Source organism: Aulonocara sp. 'chitande type north' Nkhata Bay, linkage group LG6 (genome assembly GCF_057382095.1).
Source record: "Aulonocara sp. 'chitande type north' Nkhata Bay isolate Kocher_YH1m ecotype deep benthic linkage group LG6, A_spYH_male_GT1.1, whole genome shotgun sequence".
NCBI lineage: Eukaryota > Metazoa > Chordata > Actinopteri > Cichliformes > Cichlidae > Aulonocara > Aulonocara sp. 'chitande type north' Nkhata Bay.
Genome location: NC_141349.1, coordinates 4112157 through 4132865, shown reverse-complemented (window position 1 = coordinate 4132865; position 20709 = coordinate 4112157). Strand labels below are relative to the sequence as shown.

At 41.7% G+C, this 20709-nt stretch overlaps 2 protein-coding genes across 5 annotated transcripts; one reads left to right on the top strand and one right to left on the bottom strand.

Moving 5' to 3' along the window:
* Nucleotides 1-107: 107 nt before the first annotated feature.
* Nucleotides 108-5007, bottom strand: cct4 (chaperonin containing TCP1, subunit 4 (delta)). Its single transcript, XM_086294669.1, has 13 exons — nucleotides 4702-5007; nucleotides 3941-3993; nucleotides 3770-3859; nucleotides 3511-3619; nucleotides 2911-3175; nucleotides 2677-2809; nucleotides 2270-2409; nucleotides 2065-2161; nucleotides 1724-1834; nucleotides 1463-1593; nucleotides 834-1068; nucleotides 429-542; nucleotides 108-272 (listed from the first exon to the last, which is right to left on the bottom strand). The coding sequence occupies exons 1-13, from the start codon at nucleotides 4817-4819 to the stop codon at nucleotides 258-260; spliced, it is 1611 nt and encodes a 536-aa protein (XP_086150795.1). The 5' UTR covers nucleotides 4820-5007; the 3' UTR covers nucleotides 108-257.
* Nucleotides 3807-14280, top strand: pus10 (pseudouridine synthase 10). Of its 4 annotated transcripts, XM_086294667.1 has the most exons (18): nucleotides 4765-5036; nucleotides 5217-5320; nucleotides 7865-7992; nucleotides 8250-8537; nucleotides 8619-8705; nucleotides 9893-9927; nucleotides 10016-10195; nucleotides 10476-10521; nucleotides 10822-10886; nucleotides 10976-11058; nucleotides 11154-11279; nucleotides 11555-11611; nucleotides 11699-11775; nucleotides 12796-12851; nucleotides 12949-13066; nucleotides 13161-13303; nucleotides 13465-13564; nucleotides 13708-14280. In XM_086294667.1, exons 3-18 carry the CDS (start codon nucleotides 7867-7869, stop codon nucleotides 13744-13746), a joined length of 1626 nt encoding a protein of 541 aa, XP_086150793.1. In that variant the 5' UTR covers nucleotides 4765-5036; nucleotides 5217-5320; nucleotides 7865-7866; the 3' UTR covers nucleotides 13747-14280. The 4 variants fall into 4 exon arrangements, with proteins under 4 accessions (XP_086150792.1, XP_086150790.1, XP_086150793.1 ...); XM_086294666.1 differs by lacking the exons at nucleotides 4765-5036; nucleotides 5217-5320 and adding an exon at nucleotides 3807-4027 and having other exon boundaries at nucleotides 13161-13358; XM_086294664.1 differs by lacking the exons at nucleotides 4765-5036; nucleotides 5217-5320 and adding an exon at nucleotides 3815-4027.
* Nucleotides 14281-20709: the final 6429 nt, after the last annotated feature.

Genomic DNA, 20709 nt, shown 5'->3' with positions numbered 1-20709 from the left:
ACAGGTATCTTGCATGCTCTGATTATACAGATTAACAGAAACAAGACAAAAGGCCAAGATGTAAAGGTTCAACTTGCTTTAAAAGATATAATCACACAGACAGGGAATGAATGTCAACAAAAAAAAAACAAGTTTTTTTTTTTATTAAATTATGCAACGTAACAACTACAGTGGAAATCTGAACAGAATGGTGTTAACAGAGTCCTCTGATCCCTTGCAGTGTGAGCAGGCTTGGTGACAAAACTCAATGGACAGACCTATCGGGTGTTCACCTGCAACAAGAAAACACATTTCCACTGGTTTGAACTGTAATCTAATAAACTCAGATTTTGCAAAAAGCCAAAGGTAGTATACAAGAAATTATCTTAAAATAATTTCACTTTAAATGTTTAAAAAAAAAAAAAAAAAAAAAAAAGATTAAGTCTTACCACATCATCAATCTTCAGGATGCTACGGACCGTCTCAGTGGCCAGTGTCAGTGCACTGATGGAGACCAGTAAAGGCTGCACCACCAGCTCCTCAAGGATGTTGGAGATCCCTCCCTGTTGCACATACAACAAATTGTTTGGTGTGTGTCTTTTGTGTCTAACTGTTCACATTTCAAAATTCATTTTACACTGACATTCAACAGGAAAAAGAAAATTAATGCACTAAAAAACAAAACAAAACCCCACAAAAAACAAACAAACAAGACAATAGTTTTATTGGAGAGCAACTAGAGAACATTTTTATTGGATAAGTAGCTTAAATATCTACTTCTGTTAGCAGTACCTTCTCCACAAAGTCAGGCTATGCTAACTTTAAAAAATAAATTAATAAATTAAAAGATCAACCTTGCGAACGTTGATGCCAGCCATCTTGTCTCCCTGTGCGTGTCTGTTACGGAGCTCCGTCACAGTGGAGATGGGGTTCAGGCCAGCATTCTCGGCAAGCGTCGATGGGATCACCTCCAGGGCATCAGCGTATGCCCGCACACAATAGGCCTCCATGCCAGCCAGTGTGCGTGAGTACTCTGCCAGACGCACAGCCAGCTCAATCTCTGGAGCACCACCTCCAGCAATGAGAGCCCTGAGAGACAGAGAAGGCAAAAATGCAAAAGCCATTGGAACTGATCCTATTACTGAGAGAAATTAGGATCAAAATAAAATAATAACAACCAAAAAGACATTTTCAAAAAAAGAATACATCTGTTTGAATGCTCTCCATCAAAGTTGCTGAAGCAACCCATTGCGAAAATAATGGCGAGCTTTCCTAAATACTGTTCCTCTGTTTGTTACGCTCCTGCAGGATGCGTCAGTGCAAAAGCGCCTTTGTCAGAGGGCAATCGTACCTGTAACTGTATCTAAAGGTGTTCTTGAACAGTCCAACTTTGCCATGTGAGCCAGCATGGAGGGGTATGTTTTCAGGTTCGTTAAGAATTTTTTTAACAATGAAATTTACTCTTCAGAAATAACTGACTGACCTCTTCTTGACCAGGCAGCGGATGACACACAGAGCATCATGGATGGAGCGCTCTGCCTCCTCAATCACAAGCTTGTTGGAGCCGCGCACCACAATGCTCACCGTCTTCCCAGGGCTCGTGCAGCCTGTGATCTGCAAAAAGTGGCAAGCGAGGCACAGAGTTGTTTCAGCTCATTTTTTCCTCAGCTGCAAGTGAAACATTCTGTGTCCTTTAACTCAAAAAAAATCAACTGAGTTTCTCTGAGCAAAGACTCAACTGTACCTTGACTAGTTTGCCGGACCCATCCAGATTGACTTCCTCTGCTAGCTCTGCAGTGCCAAGCATCTCTGGAGTGAAGTGGTCGATGTGGGCGATGGGCTTGGTGCCAATAGTCTAAAGAAGGGGTGGGGGCTTCAGTTAAATGGTGTGCAATGCTAAACACAGTTGTCAAAACTAAATACTTGCTCACAAGTTAAAAGTGTACAAATCTTGTTAACTGATGATTAGTTTCCTATAAGATTTTAAAAAGTATAAAGTGCTGCCAAATGTGATGTAGATCTATATATGTCCATTAAATACTGTGTGAAAAACAGAGAAGCCGTGGTTCATTTGACAATACTAACCTTGCAAATGAACTCGATATCCTCTCTCTCAATCTCCTTCACCACCATGATCTTCATTTTGTTGAGGAAGTGCAGGGCGAGGTCACTAAGAGCATCTCTGTTACATGACAGTTAGTTGTTAGTGTGACAGATGTTTCGTGTATCAGAAGAAGACTGAAATGCATAGCAGAGTGTGTTTTTCTCGTGTCCTTCGCTCCCTGCATACCTGAGGATGGATTTCTGGATGAGCAGCACGTTGCAGCCAGCCTTCTTAATCTGTTTTACCAAGTTGAGGATGTAAGCACGCTCCTCCCGCAACACGCGGTCCATTTGGGCGTAGTCTGACACCACGATCTGGTTGTCCATCTACATGCCCCACAAAAACCCAACAGAAGGTCAGAAAAAGAAGGCTTTTCCTGAAGGAATACATAATGGTTCACAAGAACAGCACTGACAGTGTTTTCTATCTACTGAAAACAATGTCTTCTCTTCTGTATGACTGGAAAAGGAGCAACGATAGCAGTTGAAGCAGTCAAAACTGTAGCAGCAGTTCACTGTTACAATCTGAAGCTGAGCATAAAAAATAAGGCAGAAAGGGTTTTCTTGTCAGCAGATATTCATCAAGCGACTCACATCAGTCTTGGGAGGGGACAGACAGAACTGAATAAGGCCAATTTTGGCCTTTTCCACTCGGGTCACACCAGTGTTGGCAACTCTCTGGGTCAGCACAAGGCCGTCTACCAGCTCACAGTCATCAATGGTGCCTCTAAACACACAACACACACGTGATTAAGCCTAGCAAAAATCAGAAGAAAGTGCTTAAATAAGAGTAGAAAAACAAACAAACAAACAAACAAAAACACTCACCCAAGCTTCTTGATGATTTTGATGTCCTGTAGGTCGACACCAGTGGCTGTGGCTGGGTCAATGACTCGCATAACAGCATCCACACTCATGGGTGCCAGCAGGTTTGAATACTGTGACACCACCTTGGAGCACAGTGACGTGGTGGCACTGTTGAGCAGCGTCTCACGGTCACTCAGCTGCACTGGCTGGCTCATGCCCGTTAGCACCTCCACGCCCTTATCGACTGCCTTTTGGAACGACTCCGAAATGATGGTGGGGTGGATACCTGGCAGGTGAGACAAGTAATTAAACGGGCTCAATTGTGCTCAATTAAAGGTTCATGTTGTTATTCTTCAACTTTTCCAGATACACAGCTCAAAACGATCCTTATTTATCTTGTATTGGGCTTTAGCGCCATCTTAAGTTCATCTGCTGTGCAAAATAAGCCTTGCAAAGTAAAGGGAGTCAACATGTCCAGTGCGTGAATTCAAAATGCGCATAAAAACAAACTACAAGATACAAAAAAGACAGAAATAATTCTACTATTACTCTTAAAAAAAGAGAAAAAAAATTAAGCTGTAGCATCACTTTTTCGATTTTTCAATCCCCTAAAGCACTCACCTTTCTGCAGCAGCTTGGAGCAGGCATCCAGCAGCGCTCCAGCTATCACCACCACAGAGGTGGTGCCATCACCAGCCTCAATGTCTTGGGCTTTGGACAGTTCCACCAGCTGAAACACATTTGGTTCAGGCCATATGAGTTAATCGCCGAATTAACAACAGTGTTTGGTGTTTAACGAAGCTTAAAATTATACTTAGAAAGGGAGCACTCATAGGTCCGTTTTAGTTGCAAAGCTTCTGTGCAGGCTGCTGTAACGTACCATTTTAGCAGCAGGGTGGAGCACCTGCATCTGCTTCAGGATGGTGGCCCCATCATTGGTAATGGTTACATCACCCTTCTCATCCTGGATCTGAAACCAAAAACAACAGCCATCGTTTAGATACAGGTGTGATGAGGGGCCTGGGTAAAGCCATCAAATCTGTTCACTGACCATCTTGTCCATGCCTTTGGGGCCCAGGCTTGTTCTGATGGCATCTGCAACAGCTAACAAACAACAAAGGGATGGATGAGAACACAGGTAATAACCAAGTCAAGCAAATTCCACTCATCTTGTCTTGCATTTTAAAAAACAGAAGTGAGGACTAATATTCAAGCTTCTTCTTGGTAAGCACAGCATATTCATGTTTATGAACTAATGAAAACATTTCAGTATCAATATCATTGATATAGCAGGAACCTCTATGTTGTACATTACCTATTAAAATCAAAGGGATCTTACTGAAAACTACAAACATGCGTAATCTAGTTCAGCTGACAGCTCAGCAGCATTACAACCCAACAATGAAGAGATTGTGCTGAATCATTAGCATCCTGTAGCAAGTGCTCAGTAGTGCTCTTTTTTTGTTTTTTAATTAAACCCTCAAATTATTATATTATTATTCATGTATTAATTTGCTTCTTTTAACTAATCTGGAAAAAGTAATACAAGCACCCATAATGGTTTATTCAACATTAGATAAAGATGTTGGATTCTTGTAAACTATTAACTGACCATTATCTGTTATGGCCGCTGTATTGTATTTATATAGCAAAGAAACGCCGTCAACTATAATGAATGAGATTTGGACTAGGCGGAAGGTACCGTCTATAGGACCAGGAATAACTGTGCCCAGCAAACAAGCAGAGCAGGTTGCTGTACAAACCCTGAATCCCATATTAGCTGCTTGATTAACTATGATTATATCAAAATACCTTTGGCGGCAGAAATGTTACTATAGCGAATCTGCGCCGGTTTGTCGCGGTCCACATACGCCCCTCCTTTGTTTTTGCCTCCGTTGGAAAGCTTCGGTGCTGCCATCGCTTCAGGCATCTTGACTTTATAATCGATGGGAAATGTTTAGGGGAGTCTTCAGAGTCAGACTAGTGAACTCCGGCGCTGAAACACCACAGTTCGGCTTCGGATGGACTCAGATTAAGGAGCCGATACCAGCACCCTAGTTAGAAGCTTCCAGATCGCCGGGTGCTGCAGCAGAAGGAAGGACCCGGCTGTCAAATTACCCGGCGCTTGGAGATGACGTTTGCAGACAGTAAAGATTGAGTATAGAGAACCCAGAAGTTATTGATTAGGGTTTACTGTAATTTATTAAAACAACATTTTTATCCATGTGATATCAATAGCATTTGCTATCACCTATGAACTTAAGTTTAGCCCTCGTCTTGTTGCGAGAGGCAAAATTTTATCCTGAAGCTTCTCCTCTTTTGATTAGTTTTGTCTGGAAGGGCTCAGACTACAGGAAAGGGACCCTCTATTGACGAACGTGCCTTACGAATAACTGATCATCACTGTTCATAAAAAACACTGTTCTGTCAGGTAAGTTTAATTCTGCTGTCACCCATAAGAGGTTGTGTAGATTGTCTGTAGATTATTAAAACTTGTTAGCTAGCTTAGAGTATCAGAAAATTGAAGTGAGCCGTGCTGGAGCTGCAGTTGTTGGATTGCACAGGCGTGTTTAAGATGATTAGCTGCAACAGTCGTTTTTTTTGTTTTTTTTACACAATCTCAGTCTTCCGATGGCACAAAATTCTTATAATTAATAGTTTATGGTTATTTTAAGATGTAAAACTTTTTATTGTTGGTTTAGATTTTTTGTTTTGTTGTTTGTTATGTGTAGACATAGCACTGGTTCACCCGTTGAGTTGGGAATATTTAATAGATCCGTGTTAAGTAGCTTAGCAAATAAACATTGTATGAACATGGTTAGGTTCAAAGGCTGGACTAAAAATGCGAGAAAAAGCAGCCACTGCCCAAAGAAACACCTTGAAAGCCTTTCAGAAAATAACTGAATAACTATTTTTCGAGATCATTTTAAAAATTACAAGACGTTCTTGCGCCTTGGGTACAAAATATACAGATATTTAGGAGTAGCTCAAGAGTTTTGGGCAGCACGTTAGAAAGCTAGGACCAGTGCACTCTGGGAGGATGTTAACGCTTCCTTAAACATATTTGCTGTGGGATCTGGTGAGATGGAAACTGCTGGTTTGAGTATCTGTTCAGACGCTCACACGTGCTCTCTCTGAGATTTGGGGGGGGGGGCCTTTAATGTGTCTTTTTTCTTTTTTTTTTCTTCTGTTTTTTTAACACTATCTCTGACAAACATACGTATAACAAACAGGAACATGACTGCACAAATATTTGGAGCACTAGGTCTGAGAACAGCTGTGTAATGGCTCTCTACAGGCTGAACAACAGTCACAGATCTGCACTGTAAGCCTGTTGATGCAGTGACAGACAGCTGTTCTCCCACTTCCTGGAGCAAAAGCTGTGTTGCCTTTTTGTGTGTCAAAATATGCCAGACAAAATACTTCTCTAAAACAAAATGTGAAAATGTCCAAATGGTGAGAAAAAAAACTCATAGTACTTACAGTAAAAGTAAAATGAATCAGTTTATTATCTAACTGGAAACTGTGTGTTTTAACCATAACCAGGAGTTTCGATGTTCTCCCCTTGTTTGCGTGGCTTCTCTCTGGGTACTCCAGCTTTTTCCCCACAGTCCACAGACATCCAGCTGTAGGTGTGAATGTGGGGTGTTAATGGTTGTCTGTGTCTCTGTTAAACCTGCATCAGGCTGGTGACCTGTCCAGAGTGCACCAGCCTCTCGCCCTATGGTAGCTCAGATGGCTCCAGCCTGGATGGATGGTGTTTTAACCACAGTTAGATATATGCATGCTTATTAAATAAGATTATTTTCATGTGGTTTTTCATGCAGTTTTTTCTGTCTTTCTTTCTTTCTTTTTTAAATACACCTTATAATAAATATCTTGACACATGCTCAATCATCCAGGTGAGTAAATCCCAAAAGTTGATTCTGTTCATCTGGACGTAACGTTTTCAGTGGGAGAAACAGAAGAACATCATATCAAGAAGACCCTGAGTAAATGTGGTTATCCCAGCTGGACATTTGTCAAAGCTGCGATGGCACCCAAAGAAAGCTCCAGCTGATCCAGGAGAGAAGGACAACTGTTGCCTAAGCAAAAACCCTTAGTGATCCCTTATGTGTCAGGGCGTATCGGAACGGCCCAAATTTCCCCTTGTGCAACAATTAAAGGATCATTCTATTCTAACAGCTGAGATGCATTTTTTTCTCAGCACTGCATCTCTGTGGCTTTTAAACCCCAAATCACACAACGCCAAAAATTGGTCCACCCCAAGGATCGTGTCCCCCGACACAAACAGAGTAACATAGTGTACGCTGTTAAGTGCCAGGAGGATTCCTGTGATTTATACATCGGGGAAACCAAACAACCTCTGGCTAAGAGGATGGCACAACACAGAAAAGCCACCTCGTCAGGCCAGGACTCTGCAGTCTATTTACACCTACAGGCCAGTGGACACTCTGGATGTACACAGGGAGGAACGCTGGTTTGAGCGCGGAGTCAAGGAGGCCATTTACGTGAAAAGGGAAAGACCATCTCTGAATAGAGGAGGGGGAATAAGGGTACATCTGTCACCATCTTACAATGCTGTGATTGCAGCCATTCCCCAACTCTCTGTGATGGTACTCATGGTCTTTGATCAGTGGTTGTTGATCAATGGTTATGACAGTTTGCATAAATAATGATCAAGGAACTGAGCTCCCAGCCCATTGTTCATGCAGTTTTCAGTCATTGTGCAAATGCACTGTTTATAAGGTTGGGAAACCTGCAGTCAGCTGAGACTGCAGAAGTCACTTGGATGAGTAATGAAATATTTCTGCCACTCAAAACGCTGCGTCCAGGTGAACACAATCAACTTTTTGGGACTTGTAATAAATAACACACAGTATTTACAAAAGGCAGTTAACATCTGCAACATTTTAAGACAGAATAGCCATTTATCATGCCGAAATGTTCATGGTTCTCCTTTTGCACTCTGCAGTCATGCTGCCCCTGAAGGAGAAGGATAAACCAATCATCCAGAAGTTGCTGTCAGCTGGCTGCTGCGCTCGCTGTGTCCTCAGATTCTGCTGCGTGAGTGTGCAGGCGGCCTACCGGAAGCAACCAGAGGTGAGGCTCATGCTGCAGACGCCGCTTTTATACCTGCTATATTCTTTAATCGTCATCTTGTTTAGAAATTATTTGTTGGTTTGTTTGTATCGTGGCTTATGCAGAGAGTTACAAGGAAGAAAAGATTGTGAATACTTATCTTCTTGTTTGGGCAATGTATGCTCTCGTTGTCGTATTCTACAGATTTCGTCAGTTGCATTAGTAAATATGTCAAAATACATGAAAGTTCTAATTGCATTTTCTTCGACCTGACACAGGAAACACTTAAAGAACTTCAAATTTTCATCAATGATACAGAAAATGATAAATGTCAAGATTCAGTAGCTCTAGACTCCAGAGATGATTACAAGTCCAAAGATGCTGCAGAATCAGAAACATCTGAAGACCCTCCCAATAAAAGAGCAAAACTGGAGACCAGTATAACTGATGTTCAGTCAGAAGAAGAGGCAGCCGCTGTGGTCAAATCAAAGGATGGGGACTCACGTGTATGTGTGGTGTGTTTGGGAATCCTGCAGGGACTATGTGGTACAACCCAGGCGATAAAGGTGTGTGCGCTCGACAGTATTCACTGTTTCCATTTACACTGCCGTCAGTGTTAAACTGCTGTTTCTGGTGTGTGTTCACAGATAGCAGAGGCAGTGAAGGCTGGAAACTACGAGTTTGACACACTGGTGCTGTCTGTGTCTCTGCCCGCTCAGCTCTGTGTCCGCGAGGTCAGTATGGTTGTGTGTGTGTGTATGAACCATGCTTACATATTTTGTGAGGACCAAAAATTGGAATGGTACTATACTTGTGGGGACAAAGTCAATTATGAGGATAAAATGCTCGTCGCCACGAGTTTGAAGACATTTTTTTAGACTTAAAATGTGGTTTTAGTGTCAGGGTTACAATTAGGTTATGGTTAGAGTTAGGCTGAGGGTTAGGTGTAGTAGTAATAATAATGATAATGATGATAACACATTTTATTTAAATGCGCCGTTCAAGACACCCAAAGACACTTAACAGTAGAGTAAAAACACATAATAGAACAAAGAACAATAAGAACAATATAAAATACACAATAAGTTCACAGTGAATAAGCAAACTTGAACAGAGAATCAGTGTTTCTTATATTCGGGGTAGAGAGTTCCACAGGCTGGGACCAGAGCAGATGAAGGCTCTGCTTCCCATGGTGCTGAGGCGGAAAGAAGGCACAGCAAGTGCAGAGGAAGATCAAAGTGAGTGGGCAAAAGAGGTAGTGCTTAATAGGCCAGAAAGGTAAGCAATGTTATGAAGGGCCTTGAAGGTGAACAGAAGAAGCTTGAATACTATTTGGAACGTCACAGGGAGCCAGCGACGTTCCTGAAGGACAGGAGTGCTGGTAGGAGGGGTTCTGGTAATAATGCAGGCAGCAGTTTTAAACCAGTTGAAGCTTATGGAGGGATTTTGGAGGGAGACCATTGTAGAGATAATTACAACAGTCAGTGCAGGAGGTAACAAGACTATGAACAAGGATTGATAGAAAGGGGTTAATTTTGCATAGATGGAAATAGGCAGAATGGGTGAGATCATTGATGTGTGATTGACGTAGGAGACGAGGTGAAGAAATGTGACAGTGTTGACTTCCCAGCACAAGTTAATTTGAAACAACCATTACTTAAGGCATTTTTGATGTCAACATTCTAACCTTTGTGGTTTTTGTGGATTTTTTTTCTGTGTCCTTTGAGTTTTGGGTAATTGAGATGGATGTCTTGGTACTCGCAATATCGTCCATTTGGTACTTCACAGTTTTTCACGTTATAAGTTCATTTCCAGGCATTCATACATATCTGTAATATTTTCACTGGATGTTCATTTGTATTTATTGCTTATGTAAAATATCTGCGCACTGTTTATGACAATTTCTTTTAAAATACTGCAGCACTCCTGTTGGCTCTACATGAAGAAGGAAGTGAGGTAAAGTATTTGTCGGCTACGTTTTGAACATCAGTCGATGTACAGTCAAGAGTCACAAGGAATCAGATGTTTAATTTAATATTTTCAGAGAAAAGGGCTTAGTGCTCGACAAGGACGATGTCATCCAGGTCAAGGAGGCCTTCAAGTGGATCATGCAGGGCATGGTTACCAAGGAGCTGGGGGGCATTGCTGTGGTTACCAAGGTCAGCCCGTTTGAGGTCAGCGTGGAGTTCACTCATCCAGAGACAGACGCTGACTGCCACTTCCTGTGAGTCCTGAACTCTTCAAGATCACATGAAATTTCTGAAACAGCTCTTGGTGAAGAACATGAAGTTGGAGGGGAAAGGAAATATTTCTGAATTGCTAACATAAAAAATGACCAGTAATAATTAAGACATATCCATTTAATTTAGAAAAATCCATTAGAAGGATTCACAAATTCCCTGAATTTCAAAAGCTAAACTGATTTTAGATTAAAACAGGAACAAGATGTGCTCTGAGTTTTGAAATGTAAAAGATTTATGGGTTAAACAATGTCCTTTTTACAGAGCTGCAACATGTCCTGACTGCTTCAAGCCCACCAAGAACAAACAGGTGAGGAAGCAGAGTTTATCCTTCAAAATAATCAGGACGACTAGTTTGTCTTCATAATTTAATTGAAAGTTCAGTAATAATGTATACTTTATTGATCCCTGTGGGGAAATTCCTCTCTGCATTTAACCCATTCACTCAGTGAAGCAGTGGGCAGCAGCGTGTAGGGACGGTACTTTGCTCGGGGGTACCTCAGGGTAGCCGTTTAGTGGATTCGAACCCCCGACCTTCCGATCACGGGGCCACCACTCTACCTACTGAGCTATCCCTGCCCCTGTGTGAATCTGTATCTTCTCTCTGCAGTCTGTGTTTACTCGGATGGCGGTGGTCAAAGCTCTGGAAAAAATACCCGATGCCAAATTTTTGAAGTAAGGATCCTCTTCATCTTTAACGAGTAAAAAGTTCTATGGAATGATTTTGAAATGACATCTTTTATTCCTTCATTTCCTTTCTCCAGGCACTACCCCTGTCCTCCAACGCAGCCTACCAGCAGTTGCAGCCCTCAGGTCCAGTGTCTGCACGTGTCTGTGTTTGTGGCAGGTGACGTAGGACATTAAGAACATCTGTTTGAAATGTTGTTGTCTAAAACTGACAGCATAATAAATAGCATAATGATGTCTCCTCGTGATGTTTAGGGAGATACAACAAGTTCTGTCGCAGCCTACCTCAAACTCCCTGGGTGATCGATGGAGAGAGGAGGATGGAGTCTTCAGTGGAGGAGTTGATCGCGGCGCCTATCCTCTCTGCCTTTAGAGCGGATGGTGAGACCACAATCGCAGCTTAAATGAAGACAAGCACAGTTTTTGGGGGTGTTTTGGTTTAGTTTGGGAGCAGGTTCATTTTAAACGTGAGCCAGCTCGACTTTTAAAACCAGAGATTTTGTGACACTTTTTCAGTGAGCAGATTTTAAACTGTGTAATAACTATTGTACATTTATTCATGTTTATTTATATTATTACTGTTTTGTTTTGTTTTTTCAGCACGACACGTGACTTGCCGTAGAATAAAATCTTTATCTCTGTTTTCGGGGTTGCAGGTTTTAATTTCTCTTCATCTGGCAGAGAGGATGTGGATGTCAGGACTCTTGGGAACGGTAGGATTTTTGAAACTTTAAGATTTTGTCAGTTGTGAAGATTGAAGAACTGTTTATTTTATCGGGTTCATTGGTTCGATTTGGCAGGACGTCCATTTGCGATGGAGCTGCTGAATCCTCACAAATCCAGATTCAGCAAAGAGCAGATGAAGCAGCTCCAGGAGGTACAGATGTGTCCTTTCACTCCGTCCATTATTCTGCAGTCACTTAGTTGCTGAACAGAAGGTCTCAGCAGCAATATAAGAGTTTCCTTATTAAGCCTGTTTTACATTATGAGAAATGTTGCAGTGACTGAAAATATTTGAATTCAATCCCTGGGAATCTCTTCCCCCTTAATTATTTTAATTTGTAATATTTTACTTCAGCCAAGAACATCTTAAAACACAGTTATTTTCTTTCGTTGTTTAGCATTTTGTTAAAATGAGTTAGTCCCTGCATTTGATTTGAAATATGTTAAAGTTGTATATAAGTAAGAACTGACTTTATTGCATAGTACTTTTTTCTTTAGAGCATAAACTGTAATAAAAGATGGACATGGACACCTTAACATCAGGTATTGGTTTTGGCATTTTGAAGAGTTGACATTAACTCTGTGGAGGTTGCCATGTTAGGATTTGGAGCAAGAAGTGAGCTTATTTGGATTAGCGTTGTTGCTAGCAAGCTTGATTATTGCTTGCTCATGTGACCCTTTAATTAGCACTATGTAATAGGAAAAATATGGAACTTAAGGTACCAAAACAGAACAGAATTGCAAACCTGTTGGACAGGCTGTACCACACAGCAAAAACCTAGCAGAGGGGGTCAGTTCAATCAATCAATCAGTGGTGGTAAGACCTATCAGATCAGTTATAGCTACCTGGGTTTACCACACCTGTCAATCTTAGCCACCACACAACTATAGAAATCAATAATAAATTCAGATGGATTAGATATTAAAGGCATTTGGGATCCATACATTCCATCCATACACAAGGTTGTAAAGGGAAAATATGTGTTTTGCACCACAGTGTAAATTTTAGCATTTTAACGTGAGAGTTTGTAAATTTGCAGTTTTGGGCAATTGGCAGATCCTTTTTTTTCAGCCTCCTAAAAAAATGCTTGTTTCAAAGTTAAGCTGACAGAAATGTACGTTCACTGATGCAAAGACTTTAGGCCTGCTGATATTATTTTTATTTTGTTCTTAGACCATTAACCAGTCGTCAGACAAAATCAAAGTGAGAGACCTGCAGATTGTTACCAGGTGAGAAAATGACTCATTCTGCATTTGTACAGCGACATCTCCAACATATGTGAAAGACTAAGAAAGTAGTCCATGTTTGCTGTGTGTTAAATTGCAGAGAGGCTATGAGTCGCATGAAGGAGGGAGAGGAGGAGAAGACCAAGTCATATACAGCTCTCGTGTGGACCCAGAAACCCATCCAGAGAGAAGACATCTCTTTTATTGATGACATCAAGGTCTAGTTGGTCTAATTCATAACCTGTTGAAATTGGAGTGTTTTAACACTCAAACATCAAGAATCAGCAGTGTGACTGTTGTGTGTCTCATCAGGATCTGACTCTGGACCAGAAGACCCCTTTGAGGGTTCTGCATCGACGGGCGCTGGCTGTCCGACAGCGAGCCATCCACAGCATGAGCACTCGCTTCCTGGACTCTCATCATTTCTACCTACGATTGAAGACGCAGGCCGGGACGTATCCTCACTTTAAATGGCACATCTGTGCGATGATGAATTATAACATTGCACCAGTCAGTCTGTTGTTAATTGAAACGATAAGCTAATAGAATATTTTACCCTGAATTTTATCTGAAACCTGCAGTGAGACAAAAAAGCTCCTTAATGCTCCGCCAACAGTTACATCAAAGAGTTTGTCCACGGAGACTTCGGCCGAACGATTCCCAACCTGTGCCAGCTGCTGAAGACTGACACAGACATCCTGGAACTGGATGTGGAGGTGGGAGAAAGTCACATCTGTAAAACAAATAATAAAAAAAGCAAACATATTGAATATCATACAGAATATAACTGTCACTGTCTTTTCTGGAAATGTTATGTCCCTAAATTCCTACTTGTTGAATATGATGTTTCCCTTCTCAGTCTGTGGATGTGGACTGGCCTCCCCCTGTGCCAGAGTGAAAGCTGCACTGCCACGCAGACGCTGCTCTTGTCCTGTTTCTGAGAGGATTCGGCTTGGACTGCACTGGTTCCATCTGCTGCTGGATTCCTGTTAGACCACAGTGCTGAACTGTCAGCAAACGGGTTCTGACAGTTGTGGTGAAGCCATGACGGTGCTTGGAGGAGAGGAAAACACAGTTCTCTCGGTTAGCTAGTCTGCTTTGTCTGGATTTATTTTTCATCTTCACATCATCGACTGTGAATCTTGAGTCTGAAGTAATTTAATAAATAATAGTGCCCTTGTTCTGTTTTGAGTTTTTTCAGGGCCAAGTGGACAAAGTAGTTTGTATGTAAAGATGAAAAACACGCTCCTTCTATTTTTGTGTACATACTGGTGCTTATTTGCTTTCAATTAAAGTGTATCAAAAACTATCATTTGTTCCTTTGAAGCAGAATGTCAAATAAGACAGGCTAATGTGTAAAATGTAGTTATAAAACCTAAAAAAGCTCTTAAACCTAAAACATTTTATTAAATTGTATTCTATTTTTTCTGTATTGATTTTGTTTTCTTTATTCTTTTTAAGCAGACTTACCAAATTAGTAGTGGATTAAAAATCAGATAAGGGTAGTATGACAGATGTATATTTTTAGTTGGAGTGGCTGATGGAGAGTTCGTTTGGATGCAGATGTGATGCTGGTGATCAGTCTGCATCACTTCCTAAATGTTGCTAAAACAAACAAAGGCAGCAGAATTTAAAACATACTTTTAAAGAGTTGGATCTTAAAGAAGAGGTCAGAGGTCCAAATAATGTTACAATTAGAATCTCCATCTCCTATGTTGTCAGTGCATGCTATGGCAGTAAGAAACATTTTAAATTGCTCTGTGTAGCATTATTAGGACTTTGACCTTGAAGGAGAGGTCAGACTACAGGACCACCAAACCCTCCCCCGCATCCTCTGATGTCTCCTTCCTCAACGAGCTCAACAACTTTTATGCTCGTTTTGAGCGAGGGAACCCCACAACCACAACCAAAGCAGACATGACGCCAGACCACCAACCTCTGACTATCTCCCCCACCGATGTAGGAGCGGTGCTGAGCAGGATCAGTGTCCACAAGGCTGCAGGTCCTGATGGCATCCCCGGGCGTGTTCTCAGAGCGTGTTCTGGAGAGCTTGCAGGAGTGCTCACAGACATATTCAATCTGTCCTTGGCCCACGCTGTGGTACCGGCCTGCTTCAAATCCACCTCCATCGTCCCGATACCCAAAAACTCCAACCCATCTTGCCTCAATGATTACCGCCCAGTAGCACTCACCCCCATCATCACTAAGTGCTTAGAGCAGCTGGTCCTAGCACACTTCAAATCCTGTCTCCCCCCCACCCTGGACCCCCACCAATTCGCATACCACCAGAACAGGAGCACAGAGGATGCAGTCTCCATCGCACTGCACTCTGTCCTCTCACACCTGGACAACAACAACACCTACGCCCGAATGCTGTTTATAGACTTCAGTTCAGCATTCAATACAATCCACCCCTCACAACTCATCAGGAAACTGACAGACCTGGGCATCAGCTCCCTCATCTGCAAATGGTTACTGGACTTCCTGACCAACCGCCCCCAACATGTCCGGCTGGATAACCGCTGCTCATCTACAGTCACGATGAACACCGGTGTACCACAAGGCTGTGTGATGAGCCCTTTCCTCTACTCCCTCTTCACCCACGACTGCAGACCTGCTGATGGTTCCAACACCATCATTAAGTTTGCAGATGACACCACGGTGATTGGCCTCATCAGTGACAACGATGAGGCCGCCTACAGGGAGGAGGTGGATCGTCTGGCTGAGTGGTGCGACACAAACAACCTGCTGCTTAACACCGAGAAGACCAAGGAGCTCATCGTGGACTACAGGAGGAATGCTGACCCACATCCACCCATCCACATTAAGGGGACGGCCGTGGAGCGTGTGAGCAGCTTCAAGTTCCTGGGAGTCCACATCTCCGAGGATCTCACCTGGACGACCAACTGCTCCAAGCTGGTCAAGAAGGCTCACCAGCGCCTCTTCTTCTTGAGGACTCTGAGGAAGAACCACCTGTCCTCAGACATCCTGGTGAACTTCTATCGCTGCACCATCGAGAGCATCCTGACCAACTGTATAACAGTCTGGTACGGGAACTGCTCTGCCTCGGACCGGAAGGCGTTGCAGAGGGTCGTGAAAACTGCCCAGCGCATCGCCGGAGCACCACTTCCTGCCATAAAAGACATCTACAGGAAGCGGTGTCTGAAGAGGGCTGGGAAAATCATCAAAGACCCCAGTCACCCATCACATGGACTCTTCACCCTCCTGCCCTCTGGGAGGCGCTACAGGAGCCTCCGGACTAAGACCACCAGGTACCGGAACAGCTTCTTCCCCACAGCTGTCAGACTCCTGAACTCTGCCTCCTGACATCTGACCCACGTTAACACACGGACTGGACATACACACACCCACAATGGACAACTGTACCCTCAAACACACAATAATAACATGGACTGAACCACCACTCACAACCACTAGCACTTTATATAGCCTCTTAACTGCACTACTGCATAGTTCTGTGTAAATAATCATACAATAATTTTTAATTCTACAACTGTTTACAACCTGCATAGTTCACATTTCTGTATAGCTGTATATCTCATATTTCTGTATAGTTTTTCATATTTATATCCTGTTCATAGCCTGTACATACTTATAGTTATAGCATATTCATAACATACTTCATACCATGTACATTATAACATACCATAATAGACCCATTTCTGTAATATACTCACATATCTATATCATTGCTAATATATATTGTAATATATCTATATCACTAAAACACTTCTGGATGGATGCAAACTGCATTTTGTTGCCCTGTACCTGTGACATGTGCAATGACAATAAAGTTGAATTCTATTCTATTCTATTATTAACTCCGCCAGGAAGGTTAAGGTGCACATGAAAAACTGACTTTGATTTTAAAGACTTGATGATTTTGGTTTCCAGTGACTGTTAAGTAGATTTGGTCTCGGCAAATGACCCAGAATGTGTCAGTCGAGACTTTGAGCTAGAATATTCCACTCATCAAGAGTCCGTAGTTCATTTTAGTGAGTCCATCATTTCTGGGGCAGCATATTTTAGCTCTTTTAAGTAATTCACAGACAAAAAACCTGAAGCCACAGATTATCTACTAATCTTTACTGCAAGTGGTGTTTTTGCAAAAAAAAAAAAAACTTACTTTGTTTTACATCAAGAAGCTCCTGGGCAGTTTCAATTTATGAGATTATTAAGTTTTTGTACAGCAGATAGTTTGATATTAGAAATGTAATATTTGGCTTTTTTAAAAACTATTTTGTCTTCCATGTTAAAGAACCAAAATATTTTTTTGCTATATTAATCCAATCCAAGTGTATCTGTAAAAAAAGTTGAACTTATTAGTTTTCTCAGATCTCTTTCTTCATAAAAGGCAAGATCTCATCTAAACAATAAAGAAAAAGGTCTGAAATCACCTGAAATAAAGAGTCACAACAGCAGAAACCCTGAAATGTATTTCTTTTAATTTAATTCAAAATAAATACTACCACGGCAATGCAAGTCCACTACTGGGTTCTTGCCCTAATGTTTTGGTAAGAAAACAAACAAGCAAATGATCGAAAAAAAAAAAAAAATCAGTTATGCATCCATCATTCTTCAGCGACTTTCAAGAGGTGCCTTTTTAACAACATACAAGGTAACACTGTCTAGAATGACAAACATTAATAAAACAAACACTATGGTATAAAAAGGAGGGAAGGAGAAGGAATTGGGACTGAAGAAACCTGATGAAACCAGCACCGCACACACGCACACACACACACAGGAAATAAAACAAACAAACAAACAAACAAACAAATGACAGTCCTCCAAGGCTCCTCTTATAGTTTTTTAAGAAGGTGAAGGGAACAGAAGTACAGTGCAGACTCCATGTTACAGATGTCCTCACATTTCTGGAGTCGATCGTTTTCAGGGACCATGGTGACATAAGAAAGGCGGGTTGGGGTTCGTCTCCATGGAAACATCCTCATGAATCACAAAAAAAACCAAACAAACGCAAAACTGAAAAAACAAACAAAACCCAAACAAAAAACAGTGGAAGGGTCCATTCATTGACACGTGTTTATTTTTTCCTTTTAAATGTTTTTTTCTTCAAAGCAGTTTTTGAATCGTTTGCGGGTGGTTTGGATTTTTCGGTCACTATTCTCATCAGCAAGCTTAACATACAGTCACACAGAAAACAAATGTTTATGCCTCATAAGTGAAGACAAAAAGAACAAAAAAGGCATTGCATATTTACACCAAGAAGTTTGGGGCCACTTTTTTCTCGCAGTCCTCACAGTCTTCATACACGAGTGTCTCACGGCTCAGTTTTCTTGTGATCTGACATGATCAGTAAATTATTGATACTCTTACTTCAATTTAAATATTTGTCTGTGTGTAAATACATTTCTCTCATAATACTGACAAGATTAATTGGGTCAGGACCCCTGCGTCTGGAGCTGGAAGCCTCACTTCTGCTTAGCATCTGTGTGATAAATTACATTTTCTTCACTAAGATTTGTCATGTAAAAACAGTCTTTGTATCTGTGTTTGTGAGTCAATATTTCTCCTCTTAAACTGAAAACAATGTTTCTCTTTTTTTTCTTTAAAAAAAAAAATCTTTACAGCAATCTTCTTTTTAGGTTCCTGCACAGCTGCAAAACCCTTTCCCTTCACTTTTTACTCACTACTTGATATGTCTCGGTCGTACTTCTCTACCTGCGTCGTTACTTTAACACACAAAGACGTACCAATCCTCAGTTCTTCTTCTTAATCTTTCCAAACATCTGTAAATGTACAAAATACTTTCAAGTCGGCAGAATTCTCCAGCAAATCAGATCTGATGTGTGCTCACAGGTGAAAAGGCTGCTTCACAAGGACAGTTTAGCTGACAGTATTTGGGATGATTGGATCGCTTTCCCCAATTCTCCACAGTCAGTTCCACTTCTTGTAGGAAGTGTGATGCATCAGTCAGGCCACTTCTGGGCAGAACTCACTAAACATATGCTAATACTGCCAGTGTGGGAGCCAAGCCTGCGAGCTAGTCCAGACGAGCAAACTCCAGCTGCAGTGTCAGTAACACCAACACGGCCCCCTCACTTTCACTACACTCCAAACACACCGTCTGCTGGTGGGTTTAAGCCGCAAAAGTCCCCACACTGACTCTGGCAAGTCAGTACTGCTGCTACTCGTAACCATCGCAACATCCACCTGTAGGGTACCAGGCCATACTCTGACTATCCAATGCTGTAATAAATTCATCACTTTAAGCTGTAGTTGCCCAACTACTGCCTTTAGTTGTAGCTGCACAGCACATCAGAGGACTATCTTCTCATCCATATCATTTTTTTGCCAAACTTACTGTCTGAATGAGTTTGGCAGCTTTCTGATCACTTTCAACAGCAGCTGAGCTAAGAAACAATAAAATATCCACACGTCTTACTGTTTCCAATGAACAAAACACTTTTTCAGCTACATGTCAGAACACACATTGGAACAGGCGATACCAGAAGATTGTCAATTTTGGTTTCTGGATATAACAGCTAGGTTACTTGTGTTAAGGACTCACTATTTGGAGGCTATTGGAGGGGCCTCCATAATAGCAGAGGCCAGCAGGAATCAGTTCAGTGACCAAAATAACTAACACATGATGGGGACGGAACTGCATGAAGCTCAGTCTGAACGGTCAAAAACCTTCTTGTGACTTGATGCATGGAGTTTTTCCTTTGCAGACACCTTTCTCACTCACTATGTGTTAATAGACCTCTCTGCATTGAATCATACCTTATAAAGCGCCTTGACGCGACTGTTGTGATTTGGAGCTATATAAATAAAATTGAATTGAAATTCAAAAAGGAAAATAACAAAAAATGAAAAGTGGTTGTCCAGTGTATACTTTTGTATTTGGTAACTAACTGCAAGTGACTGCAGTGACCTCTTTAGATTGCAAGGCAGTTCTAAAGGTCGCCTGGTGGGAGGCAATCTGTCAGACGACTGTGGTCTGACTCAGAGTGACTGAAATCACTCAGATTTCAAAGGCTTGCACATAACCGCTGGATAATTAGAAATAGACTGACAACATGTTGCTTTCTGAGTCAGCCTGTGCCAAAGAGAGCCACTCTTCTGTCTCTGTGCAACAAGACACTTGTCTCAGCTGGTTGGCAACTGGTTGTGTTCTTGTACATGCACAAAGCTGCTGATGTCATTTTTAAAGTAAAATTGCCATCCCAAGGCAACTGAACAAATCTGTTTAACACAGTTAATTTGTGCAAAAACATTGTATCCAAGTACAAATCTGACCCCATTAAATTGCAAACTGAGCGGATACAGCAGACTGACTGCTTGACTCCAATCTTATTGTCAAAGTCTTGATGCACCAAAAGTGCTTTGAAGATGGCAGGTGACACAGTTGCAGTGATTCTGTTCATGCTTTGGACTCCAACCACTGTTTTCACTAGTGTGACTGTAGCAATAGAGGGTTAAATAAGCAACCAGAAGCAGGAACAGGCATCAGAACCAACTACAAAGCAACGTGCAGCAAGCAAACTGCTTGGCATGTAGACGTGACCTGAGGCTTGGGGCTTCTGCAAGTTGTGGAGCATTCTCGTGTCCCCATGTTTTGCAAAAACAGAAGAAAAGACCATCAAATCTCAGTTTGGAGTAAACTGCCGACTTCACTATGATCATTATAGACAACACTGCGGTTTACTACATCTGAGAGTAAGTGTGTGTGTGTTTCTGTGTGCTATGACAGCATATTCTTGACCCCCATTCAATCGCAAACTGTACATACATACATGAAGCCATGTTTCCCTGTGTAAACATCCATTCCATTCTAGTCCTACAGCTACAATGAAGAAGAAGAAAAAAAAAAGAG

What these genes read in the sequence shown, in the direction of transcription:
- cct4 (XM_086294669.1), bottom strand. Translation starts at nt 4,819, where the DNA reads ATGCCTGAAGCGATGGCAGCACCGAAGCTTTCCAACGGAGGCAAAAAC. An exon ending in TAACATTTCTGCCGCCAAAG is followed by an intron (nt 3,994 to 4,701) that starts GTATTTTGATAT and finishes GTTGTTTGTTAG; the next exon opens with CTGTTGCAGATGCCATCAGA. An exon ending in CCAAAGGCATGGACAAGATG is followed by an intron (nt 3,860 to 3,940) that starts GTCAGTGAACAG and finishes TTTTGGTTTCAG; the next exon opens with ATCCAGGATGAGAAGGGTGA.
- pus10 (XM_086294664.1), top strand. An exon ending in CCTACCGGAAGCAACCAGAG is followed by an intron (nt 7,993 to 8,249) that starts GTGAGGCTCATG and finishes GACCTGACACAG; the next exon opens with GAAACACTTAAAGAACTTCA. An exon ending in TGTCAGGACTCTTGGGAACG is followed by an intron (nt 11,612 to 11,698) that starts GTAGGATTTTTG and finishes TCGATTTGGCAG; the next exon opens with GACGTCCATTTGCGATGGAG.